We start from the raw sequence: 12,007 nt of genomic DNA on the forward strand, positions 1-12,007 counted from the left end.
ACCGTGAATCCAAAATCATTTTCCTCGTTTTTGATGTTCAATTTAATTTTACCAGCTGGTTAGGACTCTCAGCTTTAAAAATGTAATTTTACTCAAATCATCATTCAATTCTCCGCAGAATTTGCTGGTTTTATGATACATCTTTCCTGAATTTATTGCATAATAAAATTAAAACAAAAAAGGACAACCAAAAATATAAATTTGCCATACTTAATATTACAAATCCATTTAATCAACTGCTTTTAATAATTAAACTTTTCATATGTTTTGTATGTACAATATACCGATCTGTATACATTCTTGGTCTCTATAATCTGCAATTTTCATCAATCATCAGCGATCTTTCCTTTCCTACCGAATTTCTGTCTCTAAAACAATTATTTGTTTGCAACGCTCTTGATCTCGGATCGTAAGCAATTGCACTTGTTCTAGCAAATTTTGTATGAGAAGAACATAAATTGCAATCAATATTCTGAGATTTATTTCCAAAATCTCTATTAATATTTTGCAATGGATCCGTTTCAATATTAATATGGGTCCCATAGCAGTTGATCCAATAGCAAAAGTTGGAACAACTGTGGAATGTGGATCAACTATTGGAAATTCTCCAATATCAATGGGACCATCGCAATATATCCAATATTTTTAATTGGATCAACTGCATCTACTGTAACTTCGCCAACTTTATGTTGAGCAAATGCTACAGAATTTTGTTACCATTTGCTGAAAGCGATTGCCCCAAGACCTCGGCTCAACCACAAGCCGTGGTGGTTGGTGGCGCAACGTAAAATTCCGGCATTCTCCTCCATCCAAGCAAATGATACTCATTGCTGGCCAACTTTAAGCCAGAAAATGTCGCACCCAATGGTGGTAGCCACCGTTAATGAGGAGGATTTGGACTCTGCCGACGATAGCGAAGAGGATGAGCTTCGCCATCCCACATTAAATGGCAGCGACTGTGATGCCAGCAACGAGCTCCATGCCAGCAGCTGCGCGGTCGGGCCGGAACAGCAGCAGCAATTTCGTATAAGGAGATCAGGACGTTTATTTGGCACCATAGAAGCGTTGTCATTTACTTACTTGTGATGCACATTGCCAGCTTGGGGCTGTGGCAATGCCTTGGACCTGCATTTTGGACGTGAATAAGCATTTTCATCTTACCCGGCGGCAGATGATCGCTGGTTTCACAATGATTACAGCCTCCATTCGATGCCAATCTGCAAGAGGAAAAATTCGCCAGTTGGCGCTCTCTATTTTGAATTGGGGTTCATGGCTGAAACGCTTCCGAGTGACTGTTCAAACTTAACTCACTGAACGTCCGCCTTTTAAATAGGAAAACACTTTGTCCAAATTGGGGAAATAAACCTTCTTGTAAATGTTTATTGTAGCCACCCATCCCCCCTGTTTACGAATGGACACCGTTTTATTCAGATAAACTGCGCTAATAATCTTTAAGTTTCATAAATTTCTTAGTTTGCACTTAAACACCCATTGGTCAACAGAAGGTTAATCGTCTCGGTTTTAATATTCTGCTTAATATTGCCATCCAACTAAGACTCTCAGCCGTGTAACTACAATTTTCTACGATTGTACAATACATTCGCCACAAGATTGGCCTACACTTCATTACTTATTTTATGGGATTGTTTGCAAAAATAGATAAACGCTTACGTTTTCTTAAGTTTTGTTACGTTATTTGAAAATTTGTTGCTGGCAACCCAGTAGTATGTTCCTTTGTGACAGGGTACATTCCATTATTTAAGATAAACATTTCGTTTTCAAAGCTGCTCTTAAACATACTAATGGCTTAATGTTTCTATATTGTGCAAAATTTGTTAAGATATTTCTCCAATGCAGATTTACTTGTTTTTTCATTGATTAGAGCCAAAGATTTCCAGCATATTCTCAATTCGAGGACATCCTTCCCTCCAAGGGTACTAAATGTTGCTTATTCCAAGAAAATGGCTGCTTAGTATTCGCAGCATGATGCTAACTTTTCGCAGCATGTTGCTGGTCCATACAAACTATGTTGCCAACGGTAAAATACGCAAGTGATGATGGAATTTAACGTAAGTGCGGATGGAACAGACTCATTGTTGCGATGAAAATTCCCATGTTGCGAGAGAGAAATATCCCTTCAAAAGAGAGAGAAAATTTCGGGATTTTTGAAAAACATACGTGTGGGAGTTTGGAAATTCATTAAATATACCATTATATACCGTACATATTTTTTTTTTTTTTTTATTTAATCGCTACAAAAACTTTATTTTCGAATGGATCATGTGATCGATTGGGATATCAATACGTAATTAGTGTCGCAATTTTTACATTTGACATTGACACCCGTCAGGTGTCAAGTACCAGATATGATATGTACATTGGGCGCGCTCACCAGGACCATGATCCATTTCTTGTATCGGCATATTTATTATATATTATTATTATAGTATTTAATTTTTTAGTTTATTATATTTTCGGGATATTTTAACTACGAAAATGAGTTGAATGTATAATTACGGTACATCGATCGATATTGGTACATTTAATTAAATTCCTCCGTCTATTAAATTCAATTTTTAAGGTATATACGCATAATCTTCCTCTGTATGATCAGAATCCGAGCCATTATGCTACACTTGGGAAAAAGGATATTTTAGAATTGAGGAAATGTTGGTCGTCAGCAAACTCCGGCTCCAATAATTGCCACAACAAGTCAATCTCAAATCAAAGTGTGGTCGAGACTCCACGGTCTAGGGGCCGTGGGTACGCAGATACAATAATGTCTTAAAATATTAGATACTTTCACACATCTCCTTTCCTTAATATCAGCGAGCGATGCCGTACCGGGCTTGCTAGTACATATGTATGTATGTACATATGTATGTATCTACAGTAAGCACACATACTATTCGTCCACCATCATCACCCTAGTTTGAACACCTATAACTTGGCGTACGGTCAACGTAAACAGGAAAAGTAATTTTATATCAAAGATCAACATATCTACTATATGTTTATGAAAAAAGTTTTTCATTTTCTTCAATGGTATCCTTATAAAAATTAACTTAAGCAAAAAAGACCTTTTTTTCGCACGTAAATTATTCGTACAGCCGTCCGATCCTTAAGTAAAATTCAAATATTAAAGGTAACATGTACAATGAAAATTTTTGTTTGCTACATTTAGTCTTTATGATGACTAAAAGAACTAGAAGCAATCTCTTCCCCAAGATATTGGGGCCCCATGATTTAATATTGACCCCCTCCACAAGCAGTACCGGTTGCAATAGCTCAATAGATGAAAATGTGGAATATTTTGGCTATATCGACCTGGCTATTGATGCTGATCACGAATATATATACTTTATGGGGTCGGAAACGTTTCCTTCTGTGGGTTACATACAACCGTTATTCGCACAAATGCAATATTCCCTATTTACTCTTCGAATAGCGGGTATAAAAAGAATGCGATCAAAGTCCGATCATCCCTGCGATGAAAGAGAATAGGGGAACAGTGCTGTCCATTTAAAATTGTAATAACATTTTAAACATTTTGAAAGCAACAACTCGTAGAAAGCAACAACAACGTGCAAATTACAAGCAAGTCTATACTCCTTGGAAGAACTGTGCTGTTTTCTCTCAGCTTTTCTATTGCTCATCGAGCCTTCACGAAGCATTGCGTTGCGAGGTAGAAATAAATAGGATTTAGTTGGGAGCATCTAAGCAAAGAAGATTAAATTTGAAATTCCATAAAGATAGTTTACTGATTTGCTGATCGCCTGCTTTGCTATCACAATCTGCTGCACCTTGGCGCTCAATTTGGGATCATTTTGACAAGCGTGGCAGTTGGATCGAATGTTTGTAATCTTCCCGCCCTTTGGCGTCCATTTCACCCCCAGCGCTTCTATAAGACGACCAGCGCCCCACATTAATACTAATATTATATTATGGCTTATATAAAGATACAAATTTCAATCTAAATATTTAAACTTATAAAATAAACTTGATAAACTTATATTTTAACCAACGGTTGACAAGCAAAGAGACTTAGACTTAATTTGGAAACATTCAAAAAAATCGAATTTATGATAAGTATCCGATCTTGTCGAGAATTGATTGATATATCGGATTAAATTATAGTTGCAGCGCTAAGAATCGCAACTAGCTAGTAACATAAAATATAACATCAAATTCGAGGAAAATGATTTAAGATTTACGGTATAGTTGCGTTATATTTTGAAAAGGGAAAGGTAGCTTTCGGTATATTTTATCGATAAATCCGCGGTTATATTGTGACCGTTTAGACGCAGGAGAGGATTTCCCTAACAAGAATTTCCTAACAAACAATCGCGCGCTGTAAAATTTGCAAATAAATTATTAGACAATAAATAATGATAATGTAATGATAATGATAATGTAATGGTTTGATACAAATATTTTTTTTCTATGGCAGAACACAACTCAAGTATCTTACATCTGAGTGTAAAAACCTTAGTCATTATTTAAAGCTAATGAATGCATCTATAAAGTGTACCCAAACACTTTCTGGTTTTAGCTTACCAGCTTTAGGAGATATAAAGCTTTGAAATGAAAAAATGTTGATTTCTGTGAGGAATTTTTTAAACCTATGTACATATACATATGTATGGTTAGTGTCGCAAGTAACATTAGTGTTACTTGCGATACTATCGATAACGCATCGCACTGAATTTTTAATTGTACTAAGTAAATCTAATATCTACAAATTCTTCGAAAAAAAAGACCACATTAGCTCTTACCAAACATTAATCCAGTTCATCGACTAAATTGACGTAAAACTGTAATAAGTTACCTTTCTCGACGTGGCGATTTCTACTTAGTAAAGGCGGTCGGCAGAGCGGTAACATAAGACCACAAAAAAACAAAATATTTAGACTTGGCAATTGTGTGCCTCAAATGTCCATTTACTTGTTATGTTTAACAACAAACGGTGGCTTGCCCGTGTTTACACGCAAAAAGGGAGAGTGCGACAATGTGAGTTAGTGTTTGCTTGGGCCCCTAATGCATCTCACTAATGTGCAGTTTTCTTCTTCCCCCCAGTTGCCGTTTTCAACTGTTGCTTCTCTCAACGGGTTTCACATGTTCTTCAAGTCGCTGGGGATTCAATTGGAAGCGACATCGACCAGTAAACAGCCGCTGCAGGGTCAGGGCACGGTGCCCGCCGATCCGGAAGAGTGGACCTACATTTGGCGGGACCGCAATGCGGTCACATTGATTGTGTGCAGCAACGGTGTGGGCTCGGAACAGCTACTCCAGTCGCTGGCCGACCTGGTCTTCGGCGCCATTGCAATGTTCATCACGCGAGCATCTGAGATGGCGCACGCCACGCTGCTGGAGCGCCTCAAGAAGGATGCCAAAAAGTATGTGCCCATTGTAGATGCCATACTGGAGGCATCCTGTGCCGGCACGCAACTGCTCGGCTACACCGACTGTGTGTTGGCCTCGGAAAATAGCCAGCTCCTGCAGTGCCTCAATGAGTTTAGTGGACATTGCGGCTCCTTGTTTTGCTGTCTTGTGGTGGGCCATCGCATTGCCGTGGCCACAGAGGGCTGGTGGGACTTGGATACAATAGACAGAGAACTCTTGCTCTTCCTGCTAAACTCCTCCAGCTCCCTGCAGCATGATGTGCCTGTCTATCTGCCCGTAAAGAGTCCAAACATTGCCTACCGCTTTGTCAGCATACCCGTGGCTCCGAACAGTGCTCTGTGTGTGCTCTGTGGTGCGGAGAATGCATCTTTCAGGGAGCTGCATATGCACGCCATGAATGCCTTGCGAAACGAGGGCACTGTGCTGGCAGCCGCCGAGCGCTGCGTGCCCCGCAGTCTACCCGAGCATCTCGATATTGATGGCAATGTGTTGGCCATTATCCTTATCAATCGGCAATCCCGCAAAAGCCTCTTCACCCGGAATCTCCACCAGTCGGGCAGTGCCAAGCGCATTATCGTTGGCGATCTGCAGCGCTTGGACATGCTCAAGAAATTCTTTGACCAAACCATGGAGACAATCCAGCAGTTCGAGGCTAAGTCTTCGTCCAACAAAACTGTGCTGATGGACCAGTACAGCTGCTCGGACTATCACAAGTGTTATGCCTATGCGGATGAGCAAAGCAATGTAATTTGCCTCTTATTTGTGGCTGCTGTGCCCACGCATGCAATGAGGTAGGTAGCAATCGGTCTATGATTCGAATGGGACAACTAACGAAATCCTTTCTTTATTGAAGATTCCTTGCACAGCGCGTCCATGCTAGCATTCTGCACGAAAAGTCTGTGTGCTGGTAAATATTCATACTTATATTCTAAATCTTACAAGACTGATATTTTGCTACAACTTTACACTAGCTTATAAATGAAATTAATCCATCCTTCCTTTCTCTTCTATGACTTTTTTCCTCTCTATAATATAACAATATTGTGTGGCTGGGAATACACCCGTCCTTTGTCTCGTAACTGAAGAGGTTTCTTGTTTGAATCCAGGTATAATTCTAGCCTCGATCCCACACGAACTGCAGCTGCAGTGTCGGAGTGTAGAATAATATGAAACGATGAATCTCCACAGTTTGTCCCTGGGGCGGGTTCTACATGGGCCAAATGAACGCCAAACTCTGTAGAGACATCCAGCACGTGGACAGAGTGGCTGGCCTTTCTGTATCTTAGATGGCGCTGATCCATGCGAACTCGCTTCATCGTTGTCCTGAACTCCTCCACGTAGCCTCCTTTAACGCAACGCGGCATGCGGTATGGACTAGCAGCCTTCTTGCAGCTGAGAGGCAGGTATTGGCTTTGTGTTTGTGTTGGTACTAGTTGAGTTACAGGCTGGTTTTGCCCCTGCACCGGTTGAGTCACTGGCGATGCATCAATGTAGCTGTCATCGGATACGTCGATTAGGCTCGAATCATTCAATGAACGGCCGCTTAATTCGCTCCAAAGTTCTGCTATCTTTCGAGACGAAGATAATTTGTTCGGGGTTTCGTTGGCCCCTTGTGTGCTTGAGGGTCTGGTGTAGCTGTTGGTTAAACCGAGTGCCAAACCTTTGAACTTACGCGGCCTTTCCTGGCAACTGATGTTCGATAACTGCGAACATGTCGCAATGGTGGTGTCCCAACGCGATGGTCTCGGACTGCTGCCTGTCTCCATCGAATTTTGTAGCTTTTGCCAGGCGCTTTCGAACTTGGAAGGAGTATTTTTCCGCTGTGAGGACTCCACCAATGGTGATTTGGCCTGACATTGTTGCTTGGCAGCGCTTGGCCCAGCTTCGGCAGACGCATTTTCCTGTTGCTCGTTGCGGAAGCCGGCCCATAGCGAGCCGAATTTACGTTTGCTGAACATTGAAAATAGTGCAATATTGCTTTAAACACATAGTTTACATTAATTTTGTTGATGAACTCGATTAGGGTTTGGTACGAGCTGATTTGTTCCTTTTCAAAGAATTAATAGATATTATATTTTTTAGCGATGGGTAGTGTAGTTTAGATGCGAAGCGCTATCGATAGTATCGCTAGTATCACAAATGTTACTTGCGGCTACGTGCATTTTGGCAAGTTTGCCGATAAGCAGCCTGTTGATCCTCTTGGCGTCAATGCACTATGGGGCATTTGACCACTTTTTCTGGACGAAACAGATTTTTCAAAAGTCGATAAAATAATATTGTTTTACCGATATGCATAAGAATAACCCCATTCTTTAATTTTACATACCCAAAAAATTAACAGTGCGCACCACTGTTAAGATAACAGCTGTTAAAGTCAGCTGTTTGATATGAACAAGCAAAAATTATCGGAACAAGAATTGCAAAAAAGTGGTATATTGATCACTACCCCTGCCCCCTCCCCGCCTGTAAAACAAGGCTAAAACTAAAAAGATCAACCTAAAAAAAAGCATTTAAAGTAATGTGAGTGCGAATGGAATGTTACGTCATTTGACAACTTGTTGCTGACCAACCAATAGTATGGGCACTTACATATGTATGTACCCTATTGGCTATACTTTATATTAAAATTCCCTTTTACCGGCTACTTTTAAATATTAACAATGACTTTGTTCTACACTGACATGCTCTTAACCTTCTCATGTAAAAATATCCCCAAAAGTATATAAAAATGTGGACCAGTGTGGTCTTGTGTCTAATGGAGGTGCATTAACAGTACCCAGAACTATATTGACAAATCGAATTTATTAGCGCCAAATCAAAGTATATTTGAAAAAAGTACGCAGAAACTTTCTCACAGCAATATTGTAGTGCAGAAACTTATTTAAAAACAATTTTTAATATTTATATTTCGTTCATGTATACATTAACTAGCTAACCCGGCGAACTTCGCACCGCCTAACAGTCAATGAATGTCGTTTTACTTTTTAGCTGAACTAATTTAGGCTTTGATGAATATAGATAGAAACAAAAAAGGACCGACTTGATAGCGCGTGATTTCATCGTTGGTATTGGATGTTTGGATACCAAAAACCGCCATGTCGCTCCCTTTCGTGACATATTTGCAAATGTATCTAATTGACTTGACCGAATTGCAATCACTTGGCATGCGCTCTAAAGCAGTCTTGAACAGCCTGACCAATGCATGATGTCCATGAAGCATTTGCTGCAGATCTTGGAGAATTGCTCTCTTCGTAGCTGTGTTGATCCCTTGACGCCTGTCAAGTTGTTCTTCCATATTGCCCATGAAGTATATTTGCAAGAATTTATGCTGTGCATCTTCTATAGCTTGCAATGATCCAATGCGATGGTAATAGGATTTTCATTCAAGCACTTTGAGGTAAACGACATTCTTTGTTTTTGGTCAGGCGCAAGAACAAATAAAGCGGATGGTTAGCCGACACGTGAGCAATCCACGTACAATTGACCATGAGAAAAACATTAATTTTCTAGATTGAGGCCACAAATAGTCAAGGATTGGCCCTGTGATTTGTTGATCGTCATGGCGAAGGCAAGACGAATCGGGAATTGAATTCGTTTAAACTCAAAGGGCATATCCGTTGGGATCATCGGAATCCTTGGAATAAGAACTTCCTCATCTTTAAATTTTCCTTTAAGTATCGACGCGTGAATCCCATTGCTCATCAGTTTTCTTATCACCAAACGCGTTCCTCTACACAGTTTTGGTTGGTTTAAATTTCTAAGCATGATGACTAGGGAGCCAACTTTAAGTTTTAAATTGTGCGGTGGTAAACCAGGCACATCCAAGGAGTTTAAAAATTCAGTTGGATAATTAGTGGCTTCTTCTTTGTTTGCTACACAGTCGATAGATTTGAATGAATACAGAGTACCTACGATTTGATTTTGAATTATAAGATTGAGGTCATCTACATCTTTAATTTTAGCGGCCAAAATTGCTCGCTCACTTAACCATTTAGTATTTTTGTGGTTAGCAATGATATCCGGGAATACGTTGTTGATAAGCTCGTCTTTTGATGATACGAAATTGAAAAAATTTGGAAGAAATGAAATCAAACCGCTCGATTTGTCAACAGGAACACGGCCATTACCGATAGTCAGCAATTGCTTCGAGAAATCATCAGCAGATAGATCGTTCAACAATGCAACTCTCATATTTACAGACAGTTGAAGTTTCTTTACAATTCGCCACAGATTTGATGCTTTGAGGCAAACGTTTATTTCGTCGGCAGCAGTAGATCTTGGAATGACTAGTAGTGTTTGTCGTAAATCGCCAGATAATAAAATCATTGCACCACCAAAACATCTCGAGTCATTGCGCAGATCTTTCAATGTTCGGTCTAGTGCTTCCAACTCGCGATATTCCGTTGCCTAATTGCATTACGGCTTCGCTGGGAAAGATGAGATCTTCTAGGACGCGGCATTGTTGTTAAAATGATTAATATAAAATTAAACAAATAAATAAAACAAATATTAAATACAAATATAAATGAACAAATGAACATTGATGTCTTCAGAAAAAAAATAAAGTTTTGGCTTTAAGGCCACAACAAACAGGCCATAAGTTGTCTTTAAGATGTATTCTGCTACTCGGGACGGAAAAAAATCCAACAAATCAAAAACCATGGCAATCGGTCCAGCCGTTCTCGAGTTATAAGTGTTGTAACAAATACGACTTTCTTTTATATATGTACATAGATATATAGAATATAGATAAGATATGTATATACCAATGAAGTGATTGTTTGAATCGCAGCAGGATTAAATTGTGATGACTATAAATCATTCGATACAACGCTGCTGCATGACAAGCGCAATAGAATTTCTCAGAATTTCGATCAAGTCAAAAGTCCCAGCCGTATAATTAATCAGTAATCTTATCGAAGGTCGGGGTCTTTCATTCAAAAACGACAGCAAAAAAAAAGGAAATAAATTCCATGTTTACTTCTGCTATGAATGGCATATTTATTGAATGAATTAATGAGATGCCTTTGCCCGCATTGTGTTACCATTTGTCAGATAGTCGATACGGCGTTCTTACAGAACGTCGTTTGCGTTTGCCGACTATCGCCTGTCCCAGTCCGGACACAGTGCCCAGTTGCAGCAGCAGCGGATTACTTACCAATGCGGCCGCGATGCCCAGGACAGCCGCACTTGCCAGCGGTATTAGGAAACTCTTGGCCAGCAGGGCTTTCGACGAGATATCGCTGTGCCCGTGGCCCTTGTGCGTGGCTGTCTCATGCGACTCCACAGGGTAGTGATAGGCATATTCCGGGCCAGCAGGCGCGTAATGGTGGGCATGGCCCAGGGCAGCGCCATGACGCGTTCCATAGACATCGAATGGTATGCCAGCAGTTTCGCCACCTGAGCTGCCATAATAGGGTGAAGCTCCAGCTCCAGCTCCAGCCCCAACAGTTCCCCCATGGCTGCTGTGACTGTTGTACTCATAGGGATATGGAGAATGGCCATGGGTGTTGCTCTCAAAGCTAACGTGGTTCTGTCCATGCGATGCTAATCCGCCTCCATAGTGTCCTATTGGGTATGCGACTAGATCCATATGCACTCATTTAAGAACTTTTCGAACTCACCCACAATAATGCGCTCCTGAGCACCAGACCCAGCCCCATGAGCGTGTCGCCACTTGCTGTAGGCCTCGTTTAGGCTCTCACCCAGCCTGCCCAACGAGGGGTGCAGCCCTGAAGCAGCTTGTGACTCTGAGGAGTGGCCGCCACCGCCTCTGTAGAGCTCTTCCGGGGGATCGAAACTTTTGCCTGATGCCGAGCTGTCCGAATCGATGTTGTTGCTGGCTGAATACTCGCTGGACTTTCCAGCCAGTGCCACTGAAAGGAGATGCAGCCACAGGCTCAACGCTGCCTGAACCTTCCGTTTGGTGGTCCACATTATGACTAAGCTCGCCCGGCAGCGATGTCATCGACTTTATAATAATGCTTTTGGGGGGATTGTGGACTGAGGGATTACTTAGTGCCACAGGCAGTGGAGTGGCGACAAATTGTGCCGTGGGCTCTGTGCTGTGGCAATTGTCTGCATCGTTGCGCCAATCAGTCTCGCTAGACCGTGTGGTGGAATTTCACTTTTTTCTTGCGTTTCTCAAGCGGTTTCATCAGTGTGTGCTTTAAGCTTGGTTAATGCAATGATTTATGTATGTACATGTGTTCATATGTTAATGTGAAAGAGTAGCTCCGGTGATCTGTCTAAAGCGAGAAACTACTCGAACCACCCAGGGGAAAATGATGGCAGCGTAGTTAAGAATCGTTAAGAAATTATCACTGTATACGTTCCTGTCGGTTGCATTCGCCTCCATAAACAAGACCAATTCCATTAGATGTTTGTCCAATTTTAAACGAAGATCCAAAACAGTTAGCGCGTCCGCTGCTTGTCTGATATTTCCGGCAGAGAGGAGTAGTCTCTACGATCAAACATTTGGCCAATGTCTGAAATTTCCTGCCGGGTGGGGAGTCTACCAAAAACGTGTCAGCACCTTATCAGCTTATTGCGAATTGCGCTGATATTTCGCGGAATTGCTATCGCACCAACAAAAAAGTAACAT

At 41.1% G+C, this 12,007-nt stretch overlaps 3 protein-coding genes across 3 annotated transcripts; 1 reads left to right on the forward strand and 2 right to left on the reverse strand.

Annotated features, from left to right (window-relative positions):
- Positions 1-4,722: 4,722 nt before the first annotated feature.
- LOC117901560 (protein fuzzy homolog) lies at positions 4,723-6,383 on the forward strand. Its single transcript, XM_034812358.1, has 3 exons — positions 4,723-5,010; positions 5,077-6,194; positions 6,257-6,383. Exons 1-3 carry the CDS (start codon positions 4,933-4,935, stop codon positions 6,312-6,314), a joined length of 1,254 nt encoding a protein of 417 aa, XP_034668249.1. The 5' UTR covers positions 4,723-4,932; the 3' UTR covers positions 6,315-6,383.
- LOC117901562 lies at positions 6,223-7,502 on the reverse strand. Its single transcript, XM_034812359.1, has one exon. The coding sequence runs from the start codon at positions 7,359-7,361 to the stop codon at positions 6,429-6,431; it is 933 nt and encodes a 310-aa protein (XP_034668250.1). The 5' UTR covers positions 7,362-7,502; the 3' UTR covers positions 6,223-6,428.
- A 2,889-nt stretch (positions 7,503-10,391) lies between these two features.
- LOC117902294 lies at positions 10,392-11,891 on the reverse strand. Its single transcript, XM_034813575.1, has 2 exons — positions 11,028-11,891; positions 10,392-10,971 (listed from the first exon to the last, which is right to left on the reverse strand). Exons 1-2 carry the CDS (start codon positions 11,338-11,340, stop codon positions 10,445-10,447), a joined length of 840 nt encoding a protein of 279 aa, XP_034669466.1. The 5' UTR covers positions 11,341-11,891; the 3' UTR covers positions 10,392-10,444.
- Positions 11,892-12,007: the final 116 nt, after the last annotated feature.

The sequence above is a fragment of the Drosophila subobscura genome, chromosome U (assembly GCF_008121235.1).
Source record: "Drosophila subobscura isolate 14011-0131.10 chromosome U, UCBerk_Dsub_1.0, whole genome shotgun sequence".
Taxonomy (NCBI): Eukaryota; Metazoa; Arthropoda; class Insecta; order Diptera; family Drosophilidae; genus Drosophila; species Drosophila subobscura.